The 23,690-nt window shown below is 36.4% G+C and overlaps 1 protein-coding gene across 3 annotated transcripts in view; it reads right to left on the bottom strand.

Moving 5' to 3' along the window:
- Positions 1-20,998, bottom strand: part of LAMA2 (laminin subunit alpha 2) — a 263,456-nt gene extending 242,458 nt beyond the window's left edge. For all 3 annotated transcript variants that reach the window (XM_017739565.1, XM_017739567.1, XM_017739566.1), the window contains exons 1-3: positions 20,810-20,998; positions 16,671-16,783; positions 3,359-3,601 (exon numbers count right to left, since the gene is read on the bottom strand). In XM_017739565.1, coding sequence (XP_017595054.1) covers positions 3,359-3,601; positions 16,671-16,783; positions 20,810-20,900 — 447 coding nt within the window. In that variant the 5' untranslated portion in view covers positions 20,901-20,998. The remainder of the gene's footprint in view (positions 1-3,358; positions 3,602-16,670; positions 16,784-20,809) is intronic.
- Positions 20,999-23,690: the final 2,692 nt, after the last annotated feature.

The following is a 23,690-nucleotide window of genomic DNA, read 5'->3' as shown; positions in this document are numbered from 1 at the left end:
TTATAAGGATAGGCTGAAGGAGCTGGGCCTGTTCAGCCTCAAGAAGAAATGACTGAGAGGGGTCCTCATTGATGTATGTAAGTATCTGAAGGGGAGGTGCCAAGAGGATGAAGCAGGCTCTTCTCAGAGACAACAGGCAGAAACTGATGCACAGGAAGTTCTACCTAAACATGAGGAAGAATTTCTTTACTGTGCAGTAACTGTGCACTGGAACAAATTGCCCGGAGAGGTTGCAGAGTCTCCCCCACTGGACATATTCAAAACCTCTCTGGTCACAATCCTGTGCCATGCGCTCTGGGATGACCCTGCTTAAGCAAGGAGTTTGGACCAGATGATCCACCGTGGTCCCTTCCATTCTCACCCATTCCATGATTCTGTGAAACAGCTATGCTAGAAGTCTTCCTTAGCCAGTATGATATTGAGACACACTGTTTTTCTAGCTATCACTGATCTTAGTATGGAAACCAGAATGCTAGGAATCTTTCTGCATTCAAGTCTTCACTTTTAGAGAAACTTCGTTGAGAGTTTCTCACTTTTGTTCATTCAGAAGATGTCATTATGCAATTTTCCTTTAATTCATGATGATACTCAATAAAATTACGTTTTGCAAATAATTCCTGGTCTACAGATTACTTGCTCCCATTTGACTGCACAAACTTAAACTTTTGCTACTTACACAGATCTGAAGATAAATTGCAAGGGGAGAGTTGTTTATTTGTTGTTGGTTTTGTTGTTCTAGCTGTTGTTGGTTCTACTTCTGTGACTGGCCAAGATAATATTACTGGTGCAAATAGGAATAGTTAAATGACAAAAAATATTTGGCTTAGAATGAGCATTTCTGGACATATGTCAAGCAAGACATATTTCTTGGAATCAAGTCATTGACTAAAATGTTCATTGAAATTATACATGAAGAGAACATAATCTGTTTTTTCAAAGATGACAGGTTTTAACTTCAGGGAGTGCTGTGGATGTACATTTGACATTGGCACTGGCTTGCCAACCATGTTCCTTGTGCACTTCATCAGGTTTCCTGGGTGTACACAGAACGGTGTGCCTAAGCAATTCATCAGGTTTGAAGCAAAGGCTTTTTATTTACATTTCATAACTCCTTCAGTCTTACAAGATGGCTTCAATATCTGATTCACAGGGCAAAACTGCTATCGTGGAACAAAGATAAATTATATGCAGATGCAGTTCCACTGGAAGACCAGGAGCCCAATACCACCAGCAACACAACTGCAAGTAAATATGATATTGGTAGAAATATTATTTTTTATGTTACATGTTGGATGAAATATGAAAATGAACTAACCTGGGTTAATTCTCTGTAAATGCTACATATTTCATAATGCAGCCTTTAGCTACTCAGACAGCTGAAACTAGTGGTTTACTTATGAAAAGAGTATTGTTAAAAATGTAAGATAATTAGTTCATGTGGAATGATACCCTTCCAACCACTATAAAAGTTAATCTTTAGGCTTTTAATTTCAAGCTGTTCTCTCTCTATTACAGCCACATCTCAGATTAATAACTACCTGTGGGAGGTAAGATTACCTTATGGTTTATCATGCCTTTCACAGACTATGCCTGTACCTAACAACTCCCCCCCTTTGCCAAGTGGAATGGAACAGATGCATTCCTCCCTTCAAAGTCATCTTTGTGTTCAAAGAAACCACATATCAGTTGCTGGTCATTTATTAGGTTAAGGATAGAGCATCAATGATGGCACATCAGGCCCAGTTAAAAATTATTAATTGCATACTTAAGATCAGAAGTTCCACTCAATTCAGTAGGCTTTAAGCCAATGTTTCAGTCATATATAGCATATATAGCAGCATGCGGAACAAATTTCTTTGCTGCTTAACTCAGTCAATAAAGAACATAGAGACTCACTGGTTTAACCAAAAGGACAGCAGACTACTGGAATCAATATCTGTCTGTGAGAGAACTGGATAACCAAATAAATGGAACAATGTAAATTAAATTAATTATTGGAATAATGACTTTTGCATGGTATTTTCAATGCAGATATGTTCTCCCAAAGAAACTGTATAAAATTTCTTTTCAAGAGACAAATTGTTAACTCATGTTCTGTTCACCCCTCAAAAAGCACCCAGTTGAAACCAGTTAAAAATATAGCACATGGATATGCACTGTTTCTTTTAATATCACTTTATCTGCACCTGCTAGATTTTACAAGAACAAATACCGATGTAAATGATACAAGCACTAATGATACAACTACAAACACAAAATATTTGCAATTATTTTTCCTAGAACTGAAAATTATTTCCCATCTGATAACTCTTGATAATCTGAGACTCTCTTAGATTCAAGCTTATGTCTTTTTGAAGTGTATCAAGAGGATACTTTCACTGGAAGCTGAATTTTTCAATTTTTGCAACTGGCATTGGAAATTTTCTGTGAACATAAACAAACTGTACATATTTATATCCAGGACTCAAAAATAGCTGTATTAACAATTTTGCAGGTGAACATTGCTTCGCATGTAGGGGAACAGAAGAAAGTAATCTTGAACCTCTTTGTATGGAAATAAACCATTAAAAAGCAGAACAGAAAAAAAATAACAGAAGGAAAATATTGAGGCTAAAATTTCATTTGCAGAGCAAGTGTTGGAAAAAATTTGTGAAAAAAAATATGCAGTTGCAATGTGGTACACATAGCTTTCCCTCTCATCATTTTAAGCGACTGAAAATGCTGCATTTTCAGCTACAGGTGTTACATTGACCTTGCTCTTTCAACCACAGATTCTCATTTTCAAGTCCACAACATCTTTTCCACACCCTCAGTTAGAACAAATGACTGACTGGTCCATGACTTATGTGCCTGGACTTGGGCTAAAATAGCAGAGGCCTCTGAAAGAAGAAGGAATAGGCATAAACAGGGGCAGAGAATCAGCTCTTAAGGCAATAAATTAAATTCTGACTAAAATCATTACTATTTGACATCATGGCTAATATACAGGGACTGAAAATGCACCTAAAAGAAAAGTGTTTTAATGATTTCACTGGGTCCGTGATTTTTCCAAGTGTTCTCACTTTGTTCACAAGTGACATGGGAACATATTTCAAGCATGTAAAGTCGTCTGAAAGTACTAGAGCCTACCTAATAAACTCTTTTATCTCTTGGTTTACTTGGTAGAATATTCTTAATAGAATGAACCTTGTATGCATTTATACAGGACCATGTAAGATGAGCTTTTAAAATTTGCAAATAAATTCTCTCCCCATTTTTCAATTGTACCAAAACACTGTGTCTACTGAAAGCAGATTTGCCAATTTACCAAAGGGGGTTTTTTCTGCCAGGTTACATATGGAACGCCATCTGATCTTACCTCTCCGTTTTCCAGAGGATGGATTTTGGAATAATAAGAAGTGCATATGACTTCATCATCTTTTATGTAGGATGGGGTTCCAGGCCGGGGATGAATGTTGTAGCGTGTCAGGCACTCGCTGTCTGTGATAGCATAGTACTGCCATGGCTGATAGTCCACACCATCCAGAGAACGCTCTAATATCCAGTTCCCAGGACGAGGGGAGTTAGCTGCTTTCACAATAACATATGCAATCTGGAAAATCTGAAAAATAGAAGAATGGTTAAAATACATGTAAATACACAATTACAAATTCATTCCAATTTCTTCATAGCTACCAAAATAAGAACAGTATATATGATAATGCTTGACTGGTTTTTTTCCTCTAGAAATGCAATATGGCCTCGGATTACACTGAAACTCTAAAACTACAGAAACAAATTCTCCATTAACATTTCTGAAAAAAAAAATTAGTTGCATTAGACCAATAGAGACTTTGAAAATAGAATAACAAAGCACTTGCACATAGCTTAGTAGGTAATTGCTAAGCTGCCATTTCAGCCAAATGTTTGCAAAGTTTGTTTTCAAGTATTTTCAATTTGTAGGAGTGGGATTTTTTCTTTATGTGTATTTATAGACATACGCTTTCCACAATGTTTAAGACTTGCCAAACTCTTACAGCTCCATCTCTGTTAAAGAAAAACATGGTTTTAAGCTATTGAAAGGTAATCACATCACGCTGAAATCATTCTATAAAACATTCTTGTTTCAATCACACAACTCAGCACTGTGACCATGAATAAGCTTTATAGGACAGAGACACATCAAATATCACTACAAACAGAATGCAAGCATATAATCAATGCTCATTATAGTCCATTTTACCTGCCCATTCAATTGATTTATCGAGGTTTACTTCTGTGTACACGCTTGCTAGAATGCAAACCACAAATACATTTGCCATTGCAGAATGACACACATTAGTGATGCAGGGCTGATTTGGTTTGGTTTTTAACCTACCAACAGCTATATGCTACACAGGTAGAACAGAAGCCAAGGAAATCAAAGGAGCTATTTCCATTATAAAAGCAGAACATATATCAAGTTAATATTTTTCAGACGCAGTGCTGTGAGTCTGCACATGAGGATGCCAGAGGATATCATGGCAGTGTTGATTTAATACTTAATGCTTTCTATACGGGATAGTCACTGTAAAGAAGCTGCAAGATTCAGACTTAGTCCACACAAAATTTCTTGTGAATGCTTAGACAATCAGTAAAGCTACTGAAAGAATACTCAAGAGTAAACAATGAAAGAAACAGTGAAAATATTTGGTTTTTATTGCCCACCAGTATCACTGTAAAATAGAAAATGTGTTAAGTGCTGGAGTACTGCAAGTATTCCCAAACACTTGATGATGGAGACAAAGAAAATGTTTATCTCCAATTATCATTCCTGCCTTCTGTGCAGATGCTGAGGATGTGGTAAGATTCACAATTGCTTCAGTCAGGAAAATAAATCACTATCAGCCGAAGTTCTTCAGTGGATTAGGAAGGGGGTGAGGCTGTATTTGTTTCAACCTGAAGAGCATGTCTGTAATTGTACATTCATGCAGGCTTATCTCTGTATTTTTCTTCAATATTATAAAATAAACACTCCAGAGAATGAAAAACCTGTGTTTCATTCCATTGTTTCAACAGGAATCATACAATCATTTGTCCCCTTTCACAAATCCCAGTTCCTCTCTCAAACTCATTTACAGCTATATTCCACCGTGGCCACAAACAATTACAGTTTTAACTATCCTGGATCAGTGTCACATGCCACATTACTAATACTCTTTACAATAAAGAGAGACAAACAAACATTAACAAGCCTCTCCAAACCTTTTCCCCCCCAGTTAAGCTCTTTGAAATGTAAGAAACACAGAAGAGAGATTTCATTCCAGAGTACTTATAAATACTTTTTAAAAAATTTTACATAAGCAATTTACCTCAAGTTCTCATATTAAGACTGTTCCTTATATGTTGAATGGGTAACAGCTGAGGTTAAACACGTTGCTAGGACTTACTTCTATTGTGGAAGATCTGTGGTTTAGGATACATCTAACAATAAATTCACAATCATAGGTTCCTTTTTGGAAGTCCTACAATTTGAAAAACTTCATGAAAGATTCATTATTAAATACTGCTAAAAAAACATTAACTCTGCAAGCATTTTGGATGCATTGGCTCTGTGGGGCCAAGAGGTGTAATCAACACGAAGCCTCTTTCTGTTTGCTTACTTTGAAACACTAGGCTGTGTGGGAGAGTGAAACTTTCTACAGTGACTTTTCAAACTGAAACCCTCTTCCAATAATATTTCCTGCACATTTTGCTGAGGATTTGTTTGAAGTCTTGTTTCTTGCCTTCAGACAGTGAACTGCTTGACTGCAATTTATTATATACCTTTGGCTTTCATTATTTTTAGCATGCTCTGTAAATGAAACTGCAACAAAAAAGAAGAAAAAAAAAGGCAGTGGAGAGTAAACAGCATATTGCACATCACAGTGGAGTGGATATAATTTCTCTTAATCTAAATCTGACAAGAAAAAAGCTTCTTAATGTAAATAAAAGAATACACATGAAGAGCTGGTTTAAACTACTATTCAGCTATGGTTTCCAACCTGATCCAGACTACTACTGTTCCAGCCTCTGAGAGTTCCTTCTACAACAGCACTGAGCTACCTGAAACCCACTAACAGAATTATTTCCTGGATAGAGAAACAGAGCTGGAACTAAGGACCCGTATTTTTAAATATTGGTAGTTAATGCTAACTGCAGACAAAGGAAGATGCATCAAGAGCATCACACATCAAAAAACATGGCCTGGTTGATATTACTCCTGATCTTTCTAAGGCTAGGCTGAAGACAGTACAGGATGCTAATCTATGCTTCTTAAAAATACCTTTCCTTTGGGAAAAAGCTGGACATGGAGAGCTTTAGCATGAATCGAGAAGACAGTTGCCCCAGCTCAGTCAGCTACACCAGGCACTACCAGCTCACCACAGTTCTACGAGGCAGACAGCAAACATGGAGCATGCCATGTTTTACTGTGCTTTCTCAGCAAGCTGGCAATGACAACAAACAGTCTAAAATTAATGGCAGCTGTATGATTATTCTCATAACAAATCAATGTAATGGAAGCAACGTTGGCTTTCCAGTCAGCTGGAAAACTATCCTTCTCCAGATAAAAGAGAAACTCTTCTTTTATTGTGGAGCTGATTAGCAAATACAAAACCAGCAAGCACTTAGTGGCATGAGAAAACTAATAAAGTCTGATATACCACTGAGTTTTGCTGCATTGGTTTCCACACTCAAAAAAAGTTACATGGTTCAGTATTCTGAAGCCAACCTTCCCAGTACATTGTAACACTGAGCTTCTACTCCCACAGGGATGGAGCATGCCTGGTTCACATTTCAGACAGCATCAATAAACCAACACATGTCAATTGATAGAGTAACTGCACGATCTTAGAGCACATCTGGATTTGTACAAGTTCAACAGAATGTAACCTAGAGACACAAGTTTGCTCATACAAATGTGAAAATGGAGCAATACCAAGCTGCGTGGTAACATGCAAAAGACCATTAAAACAGCTGCCAAAGCACAGTTGGTGCTTTTTTCTAGTTGTTCTGCTCATGTGACCATAGCAGTATAATTATGGGAGTGGGAGGGAAACAATCTAAACAGTCCTTTAAACCTTTCCCAAATTATAGGCAACATAATCCTCAAGATGGGAAACAAAATGAGTCTTGGGTCTCATTTTCACTGGTAATTGTCTCAGCAGAGAGAACTATGAAGCACATATGGTAGGAACACTTCCGTAAGTTACAGCACTCTACCTTCTTGTGAATGCCTCATAAGACAAAGAAAAGTGCATCCTACTATACAGGATAATTTGCTACACTAATATTATTCAGATAGAGCAGAAGTGAATCATTAATCTACATAGGGTTAGCTACTTAAGCAGGAAATCTCATTGTGTCCAACTCCCACTTGTGCTTCTATTTAAAAAATAAATCCTTCGTTCAGAAAGCGCTCATGTAAATCAGAATATCAGCAGAGAAAAAAAATGGTACTACACAATTCTACAGAAGTATTTTAATTTCATTTTCTCAACAGAAAAATTTATTAGCTCTAATGGAGGCTTCCATCAACGATCTGGTGTAAGCTCTGTATCTACGTATTTACTGTATTTATATTACATTGCTGATTATTACTGCAGTTCAGTGGCTAAGTAAACATGATATTCTTTCATCAAGAAGAGCACAGAACTTAGTCAAGGACTTGTTTCCTTACAGGCTGGCATAAATTCTGTCACACCATATGACTTTTACCATGACACAGATTTATCTAAGCAGTTATTTAAAAGTGCTGTTAGGAGTAGAAAAAGCACTGCAGACAACCCTTGTGCCGGTGTGACGCAGATGAGTCGAGGCTATCTCAGAACACCCTGAGGCTAAAGGGGGTTATTGGTTACAGGGGGGTCCTCCCTCATTAAGAGAAGCAGGGGAAAGTCTATGCAGAATTCATTATAGGATGTGTTAAGGGGATTGTATAAATGGATGAGACTTATAATGAAACATTTAGGGGAAGGAATATAGGTAGAGAAAAGGAGGGATCAAGGTGGATCAGGAAGGAACAAATAAGATAGAGGGAAAAGGAGATGAAAGGAACCAGTTGACTACAACTAGCTGGCTGATCAGCATGTTAGTCCTGACCTCAGTCGCTGAAGTCTATCCTATTTTCTCACTAAATCCTGTTTCTAAATATCTTCTTTAGGTGTGCTCTCTCTTTTTAGTGGTTATGTGTGAATAAGGGTTAACTTCACACTCAGTAAGGAGAAGAGATCTAAATACCAGTCCAAATGTGAAGTTCAGACATAGGAGCCTGAACTTCTAATACCACAGGTGACCAAGAATCAGAAATCACAGATATAAACAGATTCTCAATGCAAATGTGTTCCTCAATCATTAAATTCTATCTTGATACTCACATATGAAAACAACTGTTATATATGCAGGACATCATGCACCTTGAACACATTTGCACTGTTTTTCATTTTGGATTAGCCTCTCCTAAAGGTTTAAGACATGAAACAGACCAAATCCAACTACTCATGAATTGAAGCAGAGATTGTATGAGTTTTGAGAAACAGCTCCTTGTGTTCTCAGAGGCCAATTTATGAGGTCAGTAATATTTCAATTCACAGATACTGTTATGGATTAGTGTTTGTGCCTATTATGTATGAAAGAGTAAACAGTTTTGATGCAAGAATTTTTATACAATTGGCTATTTAAGAACAACTAATCTTCTCATTTTAGTCTCACATCCAACTCAGACAGAGAGAAAGTCTTATTTAGAAATGGCATGGCTTTCCAGATTCCTCAATGGTCATCTAGCATGTATTTTTTCTATCACTGTCCTGAGAGACGGTGGCCATGGTTTCAAATATTCTGCTCACAGTTAGAAATTCTGTAATTGAAAATGTTGGCATGGGTGGAAAAAAAAATGTGCTTAGCAGGATTCCACTAATATCAGCTTAGAAAGCTGAACACCTCCCCACCATGCTGCAGTTTGCCTTTAATGACAATGTTGCTCCTGTTCATCTGAGCTACTTCCAACTGAAATGCTGCTACCAGATGGGGAATTTGGGCTGAAAGAAACACACACTTGATTCCAACATAGATTTTTTTTTTTTTTCCTAGTGTTGCAAGCAATTCTAGCAGGGCATCATCTGTCCAGAAAAATTGCAACTACAAAAAGTTGCAGCTAGAAATGTCATGTAAATTAAGATGTCCACAGCACTTAATGGGAAAAACTGAGAAAGATTTTATCATAGCAAACCTTGAAAAGCTCTAAGGTGGATGTCTCCAAACCAAACCATTTCAGTTAGAAATTCATCTTTTCTAATTAGGCAAAACTTCGCTTTTGTTCAATGCTCAGTCCAATTCAGTTAATGCAGAACATGCGTTTTAAAAAAACTATAAAAATATCTGAACTTAGAATAAGCTCAGCTTTCTCCCTTCCCTGTCTGTAACTGTTGGAGAGGTGCATGTTCTTCTAAGAACACTTTCTTCTCCATGACAAAAAATACATTATACTAATACTTCTCAATTTTTGCTCATGTTATAAGTAAAGATGTCATTAAAAAAAAAAAAAAAAGGAATGTCTACTAAAAGAGTGCACTTTATACAATGTCAAACTGTAAAGTACTCAAGTTGTCCAGCTGTTGAATATCTGAGACACATTAAGCCAAATGGAAGGAGTCAGAACCTGTAAAGTTTCTGTCAATGTCAACTTTTTTCTTCATAATTTTCTCTGTTGGTTTTCTCCATTATTAACTGTTCAGCTGTTTGTGAAGGCCTCAAAAAGAATAGCTGCTTTCTATTGACTATTTTTGCTGCTCATCATTAGCCTGGTCTATACCAGAACTGAAGACTGAAGTTAATAATGTCTTTGCACAGTACTTTCAAATAATAGCAAAAGGCAATTTATTTCCTAAAGCTAATCACTTCTTTCAATGAGTAAAGACTATTTTGAGAAAAGGGAAATTGATGAAAATGCCAATATTCAAACCCTTCTTCTTAAAACCTAGACAAGAGGGGAGGACAGAAATGGTTGTTCCTCTGTTTTGGTGCTTAAAACATAAAACAAAAAATTCCTTTTTTTCTTTTTTTTTTCTAGATCCAAGAACTGATGCTCAGCCTGGGTCCAGTAGCATTGAGAGTACTCAGAGTGAAGCTGTTTCCATGCAGTGTCCTCTCACCAGCTCTCACATACTCATACCAAGTCCATACATTTTAATGTGCCTATCACAACAGAAGCACTATTTCACAACCATCATCAGCTGCAAAACTCATTTTTTCAAGTAAGCTTCTTATTAATCATAAACTATTTAAAGACAACATATTTCTTCAATATCAATAACAAAATCTGCTCAAGACTGAGAATCCTATGAAACCCTTTCTTGTCACAACACAGTTCTCCCAGCCTCCACAATTTTCTTTAGAACCAAAACTTCTAACAGTACAAAATCAGAAGACAACCTCATATTCATGTCAGAATGTATGTGCCACTGGACTCAAAGGTGAATAGCTCTCTTGCTTAAAGTCAAAACTAGAAAAGTGGTATGTATATGTATTACAGTCATCCACAGAAAATATAAGGCAACTAACCACAGAAAGAAAACGATAAATTCTCAACACTGTGCAAAATCTTTGTTAGCGTGTATTATGAACTGAAGCTGAAAGGATTTGCTTACTTAGAAGTCTTTCTGACTAACCACAAAGCAGTAAATTTATGGTCTGATTTAGTGGGGAGCATAAAAAATTTGGGCAAAAATAATCCTGTGGATATTTATTTTTAATACAACCCTCGACCTAGCTTACAGCACTTCGTATGGTGGGTATTACAACTCATCTTTCAGTACAATAATGGCTTCTCCGCATTTCAGAATGCATTGGAGACTACTCCCTTCACGTACTATTTAACCACTCATGAAAAACTTTCTTGTTTTTTAATGCTGTGGGAAAGTCAGCTTGAGCATCTTCACTAACATTGGTTTGTTAGAACACTTAGAAGCTTACTGCAGTAGCCTCTTCTGGAATTATGGCTGGCATAGACATGCACTCTTGACCCTTAACTGAGGAAAAATATCATTTGATTTTCCTTAGGCTTTTGTCTGAGTGATATCAATGGGGAAAACTTTATTCTGAGACAAGAAGGGAACCCTGGGTAACATCTGTTACTTACTAGTGGGCACATATTCTCTCTTTCCCACAAATGGAAATCCAGGTGGAAAGCTACATAATCTAAAGTAAATTTGCTAATAGTATGTAAAACAAGTAGTTCTTAAAAATGTTTACTGTAATGTCAAAATATTTACTAACATTCTGTTTTTTTCATGATAACAAATAATTGTTTTCTAGGTATGTTTGCTATAAATCCTTACTGGTATATTTATATGCAATTTCTTTCTTGTTTTTCTGAGTTTTTCAAATGCTTTCATTATAAGTTAACTTCAAGTCCAATAGTTTTGCTTTAAAAAGATTTAAAAATGAAATACTAATTAATCATGTAAAATAATTAAAAAGTAAGTAATAATCATTTAAAAGAATATCAGAAAGATAAATTACACTTTTTTTCATCCTATACATATCTAGTTAGTTAGTTCATTACCAGCAAATTGTAAAACTAAAGAACTTAAGAGAATCACTGAAATGCTAAGATTCAAGCCTATGAAGGTAATGAAAAAAAGAAATAAAAAAATACTGAGTATTACAACTAACATACTTGTCTAAAAGCTGGCTGTGGACTTTATTAAAACAGAACATCTCATTTCTTTTTCTTTTTTTAATTGATTCAACAGTCATGTTCATGTTTTAGTTGCATCTCTTTTGGGCTGTCACTTCAACAGTTCCTCACCACTTAGGTGTAGCTGAGCCAGAAAACTGGACTTAACGACTTTTTTTTTTTTTTTTGAGATCATTTGTTTTTTAAATTCTCAAATGTTTACATAACTTCAAAACCAAATGATTCTTGTGCAAGAAATAGTAAAAACAAATATGATGATGACAGCGCTATGTTGCAGGGTTGGACTGTAGCTCACTTTGAGGTTTTAAAATGTTGAAATGAACACAGAGTGCCAGCTATTCCGGAGAGAGGTGGAACTATTTCCCCACTGCCTCCAGAAGTACATTCCTGCCCCCTCCCCCAGGCTGGCATTAAAACCTCACACAGGCAAGCCAAATCAGAAAATTGATCTGGCAGAAACAGAACCCCAAAAAACAAGGCAAGATATAGTTTTCAGTATCAAGGTACATCTGGTTTCCTGCCTGGCAACACAAGTGCCAGTGCCAGAACAAGAAGTACAGAAACATCTCCCTTTCACCAGTGCAGGGAGGAGCGGCAATCAGGGAATTGCAGTGTGATAGTCTCAACAGACTTTGGGTTTGTTCACTCTTTTCTCTGTAGACAAACATTTTTGAAGATGGACAAAACTGACTGTCATCTGTTGGAGAATAGTCCAAGTGTGGACTAAATTTCTGCTAAACTACTTTCTGGTTTGGGGATGAAGAGAAGCTTTAAGCCTTACCTTTATAAAAGCAGTTTAGAAAACATTTTAAGCCCATAATTATTGGTAAAAGAGAGAAGGAAAATATTAATTGAACACCTAAACAAAATATTTACACATATATACAAATCTGAAACATGAAGACCAAGTGGCATTTCATTTTACTAAACTGGTTCTTACATCCCAAGACTAAACAATATCGTTAACTTCCTCCTCATTCCTTTAGCTCTTCTGATATTTGATATCAGAACTTATTCAACAGAAATCTAGCGTATTTTTTTTTTCCCTGATGGAAAATGTATTTGGTATTCCAGAGAAGAGAAAATACAACATTAAAACCAAGTATCTCCTAGTGATATGCATATCCCTGTATGACTATGCAGCTAACGTGTAAAGGCTATTTAAAATGGCTTTGTTGCTCAACACATTCTGATTCCTTAACCACTGTCTGGTCAACCGTCATAAATTAAAATAAAAAAATACAATTATGTATTAAAAGAAGCAATGTTGTGCAATAGCTTATCATCCAATTTACCTCCTGTTTCATTATGGCTGTAAGATTACCTTCAGTCAATCCTTAAAGGATTAGTTGAACTAGACCTAATTGTGGGATTCAACTGTATAGACAAACATCCAAACAATGGGTTCCACCAGTTATTTGAAACCAGACAACAGGGAGATTGTTCCAGAATCCAAAAATCATGCAACAACTTTGAAATGCTCAAGACTCAAAAGCCTGGTTACTTCGTCTTTAAGAAAAAAAATTAATTAGACAGGGATGCAGACTTAGTTAATTCATGGGTCTCTGCCACCAGTTTGCTGTATGACATCATTCCTGTAGCAGGTGTTTTTAGACTGCCTTTGGAAGGGATGGTGACTGCAGTGATTTCTACAAAGAGTCAGAACACAATCTTTTAAACTCCTTCCTCCCTTCCTACAGGAGAAGGGTAGGGGACAGAATGAAAAGATAAGGTGGAAGAGCTGGATGCTATCAGAGGTTAGGGAACTTAAAACTGATGAAGTGCAAGTGTTTTAGAGAGAAATAGCTACATAGCCTAATCAGTTATTCTTGCTCTTGCAGCTTACAAGGCTCTGTGGAGTGTCCATTACTTTCTTTTTCTTCAAATATGTACGCCTGGAAGGCATCACCTGGACACTGAACTGATCCTCCACAGTCTCAGGCAATTAAGACATAGTTATTAATTCCAGAAATTTCTGCCAGAACATTAACTCTGGGTCCACCTGAGTTACACACATCTACAGTTCACATAAAATATTCCAGCATCATTTAAAAAATATGAAGTGCATAGCAAAAAAGTCTAAATCCACATAAATATGCTCCTGGCACAAGTATCTGAGCAGTATCAAGGATATAGCCAATGTCCTTGCTCCCTAGAGCAGCTGGGAATTTGTTAATAAAAGTGTCCTGATGTGTGCAGAAATCAGAAACAGATGGGCTGACCACTTCACCTCAAACTGCCAACTGGTCTTCCTGTGAATTTGCCAATTTTCTTTAAAGATACTCTACCAATCTTCCACATCACTGTGAAATTAGACCAACTGAGGATTTGGGAATAGCACAAGTACAGGGAATCTGTTCTCCCTGGAAGTCTAAGCACTTCTGTTTTGCCAACTCCGTGCTCTGAAATTCTTGAAGAGAAGGCCTATTTTTAGTCCTGCTAAACGTTGCACTCACTGGACCTGAATTACCTCTGTTGCACTTGAACTGCCCAACACTCTTAAGGCAGAGGAGACAGACCCTCTCTAACCAGCAGGACTAAGAGCTGCAGAACAGCAGACAGCTCTTCTCTTGGTACCTCACACATCTGTGAACCACCCCCCTTCCAAACTCCTACCAAGGCAGCTGAACCTGTCACTCTAAACTCCATTTAAATTTGTGCGAGAAACTCCCAAATAAATCTATATTTTTGACCTCCTATGCACTTTCTGCATGAAAAGCACTGTAAAAAATAATCTCACATTTACAGGTAGGAAAGGAGTTCCATAATTTTTTTGTGATATAGATGAGGATTGTTATAATGACTAAAAAGTGGGGAAAAGTGAAGGGTTAAGAGGAAATTATCGAAGATGCTCACAACCAAATAGCTCCAGTTTTCAACTCATATTTTATTAATAGATGGGGTACAAATTTCAAGTGTACTTCAGTGAATTAGAAACCTAGCCTCCATGATAGATAAAAGCTCTTTATAAGTATTAAGGCAAGCCTCAAGTGTTGAGAGAAAACAAGAAAAAATACTACATTTTTCCCAACAGGACTGATAATATTTTGGTTTGTTCTAACAAACTTAAGTATAAACATAATTACAAATATTAAGTATATTTTCCTTCTTCTAGTTTATTAGCCATTGCTAAATAGTATACATCATTTTTATGATGTATGGCAGGCTTCCCTGCACAACAAAGTAAAGAAAAACAGTCTCTGTCCCAAAAGGCCAAGCATTATATAAATGAGTAAATTGTAATCATTTTCCTGATTTTTTCATGAAATTAGGACTGCTAAAAGCATTCCATGTACTATCATAATTACCAGTAATAACATAAAAACTAATGCATGCCTGCAATTTTCAGTCCATTACCTGTGGATTTCCCATTTGTTATTTCTATCTCACAAAAGGAAGTTATGCATTTTGATACTTAAAGCAAGAATTCATCAACACAAACATAGCAATTACTGAATCTCCTAAAATGCAAAGGTAAAGAATGGAATTTCTTTCAAGTGAGGTCGCAGAGATATCTGGTGACCTTCATCATTCATAGTGACTACCACACAAAACAACAGCTGAAAGAGAAATTTCATATTCTGCCGGTTACTTTAATAGTCTATAATGCTCTGACTACAAAATTCCTGGATAAGCAAACAAAAACTCCTAATACTTCTCAAGACCCAAACAACTCTTACTGCTTACTGAGCAGTCTAAAAGCTATGCAAATCGCAGCAGACCTTTTACTACGTTTTGGGGAACAATACTTGTTCTGTTCACGTACGGTGGAGAGTAAAATTGCATGCATTCCTAACTACATGGGTTACTCAGATCATAAAGGGTGTGCCAGATAGCATTAGTGACACAGGGTCTTAGCCCACCTCTCTGACATCCACAGAAACCTCAACACTGCTTCTATTCCAGCCAATAAGAAGTGAATGGGCTTAAGAGAAGGTATCAGCTTTAGAGCTGCAGAAGGACTGCCAAGTTTCCTTTGAACAATTAGTAACAGAACATGGGAAAGAAACAGGGTCAGACTTGATCCTTGTCTCATTTAAAAAAAAGAGTAACAAAAACCCCTCAAACCCACACCACACACAGTGCAGCATTCTCAGACTGCTGTCAGCTGGCACATGCAGAGGCCTTTTAAACACATTAGAACAACCCGTACTTTTTCTCCAGTATCCTCACTGATCCTTTAGTTGCTAGCTTTTAGCACATAAGAAAACTTAAAACTTCCAGAACTTCACAAATCTGTTCATTTCTTATGATAATCTAGATAATGAAATAGCAGGGGAAAAAACAGAAGTTGTACAGCCCTAGTTTAGAAGACCTGACCTAAACAACCACACAACTAAAATCACTAGGGTGATGAAAAACAAGGATGGGAATTTAGTTCTAATGCCTAAGAGCTACTTGCATATTAACAGACTACAACCAACAAGAGGCACAATTCCTTGCCGTAAAAGCAAACCAGTTAGTATCTCTGAAAATTTAAAAGACATGTTAAAAAAACCCCCATACCTCTTGACTGCACAGGATCCTACCCTCAAATTTCTATAAGAAGTTTTAGCTCTCCTGTTTGAAAGAGAAATGCACATTGAATACTTTTGCATATATAAGGCCAAAACCACAGATGTAGGATTGTTTCTGCCATTAACAATGAGGGCTCCAAAGTCAGAATGCTAACAGCACATCCAGGATTCAAAGGCTCTTCCAGGTATAAAAATCACTGTCCTCCAAGTACTTCAGCTTCACAAATAAAAGGTTCTTACAACTGCATGACTTCATAAAAATATGTATGAAATAACAATTTATTTGGCACATTATGTTACAATGAATAGGTCAGTCATATCCATACAAACAACAGAAAACTACAGGAGAAACTGGGCATGTCTTCATATAGGAAAGCAACACAGAGCAAAATTTAAGATAATCTAGGTGATCTATCATGCAAGAAAGCAAGCCCAGAAACAAAAAACCAGAAGTGTACCTGTTGGAGGTCCAATGTAATGGTCACATAATGATACTCAATTCCATTCTGGATACTAGGGCTTTGCCACCAACTGTTCTTGCCATCAATTGCATTTGTTATCGGGTGTCGTTCTGTTAGAACAGCAGAAACAAATAAATTTCAAAACTATTACAAGATTTAATTATTTTTAGATCTGAAAGATAGATTTTAAGACAATTACAGAACTAATGAGGCAGGACTTCTGAAAGAAAAAAGAATAAATTAATTTTTCTTGTACTCTAGGGGCATCAGTCATGCTTATTATTACTGGAATACTGATCTAATGTTAATTCTTTAACTTTGGTTAGGATCACAAGAAGATCATTCAGAACATCTAACTGCAGAAGGCTCTCCTGATGCTACAGAAAATGTGGGCATTTAAATCAAGCAAACTCTTCCGACACTCTTCCAAAGTTTCAAGTACTGCGAAGTCATCGAATATTGCAACAGAAACAACAAATCAGAAACCTGAGATAGGGTGTGCAAGGAAAGCAGAGATTAAATTTCTAAGACATTTCTTAGCACACATGGAAATAATTCAGGAAATAATTCACAAATCATTACAGAGGAAATGATTCAGAAATCATTACAGGATATATCCCTCAAGTGGAAAATTTTCTGACTCACATACATGTATATAAAGGAGGTTTGTTTGGTTATAATCCTTATCAGAGTCCAAGATGCATTATTTTTCATGTCTATATGGACTCTGCTGCAGTATCCCAAATGAATCCTAAATAAGAGGGATATGAATTTATTTACAGAATGGAATTTTTCCTTAATTTCAAGATCTTCTACATTATCAAAGTTTGCTTACTTAGTACTTTAATGTTATTTAGACTGAGAAAAATCACTCTCAACATTTCCAGGTTATTTTTTGTGGTCAATTTGTGTTTCTCTCTGTACAAAATGGAGAATAACAAAACCACAATTTTAAAAGGTATAAGGATCTATATTTTGAAGTCCCTACTTGTCTACAGCAAGCCTGTACATTATGAGGAAAACAACCCAAAGAAAATCCAAATACAGTAAGTTTCTTCTATGCAAGTTCTGTTTGCAAAAACATGAATTAGGAGAAAACCTTATCCCTCTTATTAAGGATGACTTTCTAAACTGTCAGGTTTTCTTGGTATAAAACTGGAATATGATTCGTATTCTGGGCCTAGAATTTTAAGTAATTGATTTATGAACTGATAAGTTTACTTATTATTTTAATTATTACTTTAATCAACCAGCCAGACTGATAGTCTTTGTATCTCTGTTTTTTTGATATATCAACCACCTGTGGAGGACAGGAGTCCTAGCTCATGAAGGGAAGTCAGAATGCCTGAACATATTTAAAGACACAATTCAAGTGCTTTGTGGGAGTGAGTGAAGGCATAAACCCTCAATATTGAAAATGCCAAAAATTTCATTTAATTATTAGATTATTCAATGGCATTAGTGGGCAGCAACATTTGCAAGTTAGAATTCTGGTACTACAACTGATAAAGCTATTAGTAGCTTTATGTTGAAGAGAAAAGCAAAGCACACCCTATGCTTTACATGCTGTCAGTACCACAGCTCCAATCATTTTCTCAAATTTTGGCTTTAACTGAGTGGTAGCAAAAATCAGCTGTAAATCAAATCCAGGGCTCCTTGGTGATTGTGACAGAAGCTGTCTAATTGGAAATTTTGATCTAAGTCTCTTCAGATGAAATTGATATAAAGGTAAATCATCAGAAGGAGGATTGGGAGATGAATCAACAATTAACTGTAATCACCATTATGAAAGTTTAATCATAATTACTTGGAAAATTGATTAATTGCTGGCATGTTTTGCTTATTTAAAAGGTAAGGGGGGAAAATACAATATTTGTAAAAAGGACTGGATTGCCAATGCAGTTCAAGGACCAATCTCCCTGATGGATGGCAAGAGGGAGAACTTTGAGAGTGAGCCCATCAAACTGTGCACTTTAATTTGGACTCACATGTGATTAACCAGGGAATTTGTGTTCATTTCCTACTACAGTAATTAAGGGGAGGCACTCCAGACTGACACATTCCAGGGGGATCCTTTAAAGTCTCGTTATATTATATGGTTCTCCTATTAACAAGCCATCTCTGTTTAAACAAGGCACTTCCCTTTGCCAAATGAACATTTAAAGACCTTAAAATGAGGTATGATTGACAACAAAAGACCAGATATTATGAAGTTGGGCAGATGCAAGTTCAGAAGAGTGTAGAAACAAGGGGAAACATAGATATAAAACATTCTGATGGGTTTTTTGGATACACACATGTTTGTGTACATTGTCTGGCATCATAGACAAAGCAGTATCTCCGGTTTAGGTTTGATTTTTGAATTAAGCAAACTTCATATAGGAAAAAAAATTGTGTAATGTGCATGTGTCTCTAAATTCCCACCTATAAAATAGGAAAGTCTCTCTGCCAGTCAGAATGCTTCCAAAAACCGAATTCTTCTCTGAGTGAAACACACTGCTATAAGGTAATTGGATGTATCTATTGCTAAAGAATCATATGACCTTCCCTCAGAAGGTGGCATTTTCTGCAGTTAAAAAAGACATTGAAACTTGGAAAACAATCTGGAAAAAAAATTGGTTGTAACTGTCTTCATATAAATTAAGTAGTCTACACTGGGACAATTATAAATAGCTTCGCTCAGGAAAAGAAGGCATCTGAGGTTTGCAAATGACAACTAACTGTCCTCTCAGTGGTGTTTCACCATTAGAAAGCAGAAATATCAAAGTAAAACATGTGAATGGGAACATATGCTTATTCTGAAGCAAACCTGGATCTCTGTTTAGAGCTAGTAAGAGCTCAGGTGAATTTTTACAAATATGAAAGCCTCTAAAGAGAATTCCAAAGAACTGCAGCTCATGCAGTTAGAGTTCTAGAAGATAAAACCTATGAGGAAAAGGAAAGAAAAGAGACAGCTTAGTGTAGAAACTAGATAGATCAATACCATCAACACTTAATTAATTAATTTTTTTTTTTTTAAGAAAAAGAGAATAATCCATTTCTTGTATTGACTGAACTCAGGAAATAGGTAACATGAATTTCTGCAAGGAGATGCAGATTAGCTATTAGAAAAACACTTTGTTTTGAGTGATGTAATGAGTGAGCCACACAAGAAAGTGTGGCCATGGGAGGAAGTTTCTAAGGAGCATCCAAACAAGCTTCTGTCTGGAAAGCTCCAGCCGCAGATAGCTCATCCTGTCCAGAACTAGCAGACAGATTAAATGTCATCCTTTTTTTTTTTTTCCTTTTGTCCTGTGGTTTTAAGCACATGCTTAAATGTCATGAGGTATAAATGTATCTAAGTTTTATGGGACACAACTGGAAAAAAAAAATTGTCTTCATGCTTCTGTGTCTGTGCTTCTTCCAACATTTTACCTATTCCACTAAAGGCTGTCTTAAGTATCCCTACACCCTCTACCATCTACAGTGCCAATATACCCATGAAAATCTAATAATGTTAAAACTGTTCATGTCTTTCACTGCAAGGTTACACGAAATTAAACTTGTACAACTTGACTAAAAAATTTTCTTAGTTCTCATCTTCCCAACTACCAGAAACAGCCATGTCTGAAGTAGATGATAACAAATTCATACTTGAAAACTGATTTTGCTTCCAGGTAATCTTTAAGAAAGCAGTGTTAGCAAAAATCAATTTTAATATGAAAAACTAAGCATTAAACCATGCAGTGCTCCATTACTTTATCTTATTTTTTCTGGCTCGGTGGAACTGAATTTACTGGAATTTCAGATATTGCTTAGATTGGCCAAAATGTTCAAATTCCACATGTAGGTATGCAGGTAAAAGTCAGTTATCTGTTTTTTATTCACAGTTAGTGTATATCAAAATAATTCAGCAACAGCTGTAGATACTTAATATTTCAAAATCTGAATTCAGGTGCTCTGCTTTTCAGTACCTGAATCAGAAAGTTCTGTGGGAGGAGTATCCATATCAGATACAGATTTTGAAATACCTTTGGAAGAGATGGTTAACCTGATTTAAAAAGAGACACACATTTCACAGGAATTGGGCTGGTAAACTACTGTTTTGCTCCCTGATATCTACACCCTTCGGAACAAAACGAAAATGGCACACATACGATGTTGGAGCCTGCTCCTTTGATCACAAATGCGGCACTGAGGGTTCCTTTCAGGCTGTCCAGGTACATGTTCAACGAGTTTGCAGTACATTTCCCGCCCCTTTTCTCCACAGGTAGCATTGGTTGTGATGAGAGCATTACTAGCCAGGTTCAGCACTGCAGGAAACAGTCCTGCAAACAAAATAAAATAAAATCATAAACAAAAGCAATAGAGGCAAAACCAAGGTGAATTTAGCAGAATAATCATGAATTAATGTAACAACTGTTACAATACTAAAACAAAAGCTTTCGTTTACAACAGCTATGGAAGTAATAAAGAAAAACTTTGGATGTGCATCCAGAATTTAGACATCAGAATAAAGCCATTATATACTGATGGGTTTCTCCCCATTCTTCCAAAATTCAAATTGGTACCTTCTGGTTATACATGAACAACAGCAGGACACCAAAGGAGAAAGTACAGAAACATACAAAGCATCATAAAATTTTATTTTTCACAATCAAACCTTGTGTTCCTACCCAGTTGGCCACAGCGACATCATACACAAAGTACCCATGAAAACTCTTTATCATTCTTTTTCTGCTTACATCTCCATGGAAAAGCTTTTCCTTCACAGACTGCAGCACTTGCTTTACACTGTATTACCGTTCTGCTTAGGACCTCACAGACACCTTTGTCATCAGAGCAGCTGGGTAATTCATCCAGACACATGAATAGCATATGTCATGTTTCCCTTTCCTCAAGAAGAAAATAACATATACGACATCGTATCTTTTATGGTAGTACTATTGTTATTTTTCCAGGTGCACATGCTGAGTGAGGTATTATAATTCTCATTCAGCACAGCATTTAAGCACATCTGAGTGCTCTGCTGAGCCAAGTTATATGTAGCAGTAAGCTATAAAGATTATAAACCATATGAAGAACATTCATTAAGGTGGGTTACTCTCCTTTCCACTAAGTACTGATCAAAACCTTTGAGCTGTAATAAAATTGATCCATGGAGACAAACTGATAGACTGTGTTGAATGCATACATTACTGCCCCTCACATTAAATCAATCAGTTTTGCACCTTCAAAAGCAAATTTGCCATGGCTACAGGTTAAACAAAAAAAATCCAACCTAAACCAACCAACTAAACAAAAAAAAGGCTGATGTATGGATGCATGGGATCATTTTTGGATTCATTTTATGACAATTTCAACTGGCCCAAAACTCACTCTTGCAATTCATTCAACTTCCAACCCTATTATACTATTATAACCTTAAAATAAGGCTTTAATAAAAACTGAATTGGTCATTATTGTACTCTGATAAAACTCCCTTTATAATGGCATTTCTTTTTGTCCTCTACAAATGGACAACACTCTTCAACTGACTCCTTTCAGTCCTTTAATAGCAGTCTCCTGCTTGTCTCTGCAATTAACCTGCGTGCCATTTAATTACCAAGCATGGCTGGTCATGGTACAGCTGTCCTTTGACACTGTGACTTAGTGACTCTCACGCTCACTTTAAAACCATGTGTAAATACACTGCTTGAGCAAGAGAGCCAATTAGTTACTAGCCCGTCCAATTTGTACAGTCAATCAATACTTGAGACTTCATTGATCATGTAGATTGCTCCTTCTGTATAGATTAAAGCTCATTTTCATGACACTTTAAAATCTATACAGTTGTTCATGTATTTTTATTCACTGCACTCAGTGATATTTTCTGCCTTCTGTGATGGGACCAAATGGTAAAAATCTGTATAAGCATTAGCAGAGTAGACGAATTAATAGCTGTGGAACTTCCTATGTTGACTGACAGCCTCATTATTCTCTTTTTAGGCTGTACAAAGTTAATAGTGTAGAAGCCACTAATCATTTACTGTTAACAAAGAGTCTGGCATTTGGTTTGCAGCTAAGTATTTTAAGCCCTCAAAAGTGAACCTTGTACAAAGGACAGAATGATCCTACATGCCAAGAATTGCAGTACATGGCATCAAGAGAATAAATCCTTCAAAAACGAGCTGTAAGAGAGCAACCAAAAAGCCTCCAGATTCACACAGCTATAAAAATATTACCTATTCTATGTCTATCACAAATCATACCTTGTTCTAAGTTTTAACACAAACTTTAAATGTAAGATAGGCAAATAAACGAAGAATACTTAAGAAACTCATTTATTAGAATATAACTTCACCCTTGGGTCACCTCTTTAATATGCAGAGCAGCTTAAGGCAAAGCTACCAAAAGAGCCTTGCCTATAATTAGTACAAACATAGGCAACAAAACAAGTATTGGGTGCTTCCCTGAAGAGCCCACGTCAAGATGCCAGTACCTCACAGAGGTGCTCCACACTGAATTCTCCACAGGCTCGGAGTGGCAGGCAGAGAGCAGAAGATGCCCATTACAGCCAGCACTTCACCTTTGCAATTGACCCTCACCCTCAGGGTTTTAACAAGTTATAATTAACAACTACATATTTGAAATTCTTTGAATAATCTTTATTTCCAGGGAGCAGGGGATTGGGCTCAATAGGCCTTATGGGTCTCTTCCAACTCAAGATATTCTATGATTCTATAATATTCCTTGTGCAGCCCAAAATAAGGCTTTGCTTTAAAAGAGCATTGGATGTGCAAGCCTGATAGAATGGAGAAAGCAATATTATTCATATCGATTTCTAGAAGTTACATATATATATATATATTTTCACAACAGAGGCATGACATTCTAGCAATACAGAAGATGAAACCATTGTCTTAAAACTTTTAGCTAGGCCTTTTGAATATGAAATAAAAATGTGTATGTTTATGATGCTAATATATGGTCACATTTTCTGAGATTCACATCTTAGAAATTCATCTTCCAATCATAAATCCCCAGGAAAAATAGCAA

This window comes from Corvus brachyrhynchos, unplaced genomic scaffold (assembly GCF_000691975.1).
Source record: "Corvus brachyrhynchos isolate BGI_N302 unplaced genomic scaffold, ASM69197v1 scaffold14, whole genome shotgun sequence".
NCBI classification, from domain to species: domain Eukaryota; kingdom Metazoa; phylum Chordata; class Aves; order Passeriformes; family Corvidae; genus Corvus; species Corvus brachyrhynchos.
This window is presented reverse-complemented; position numbering and strand designations above follow the sequence as displayed.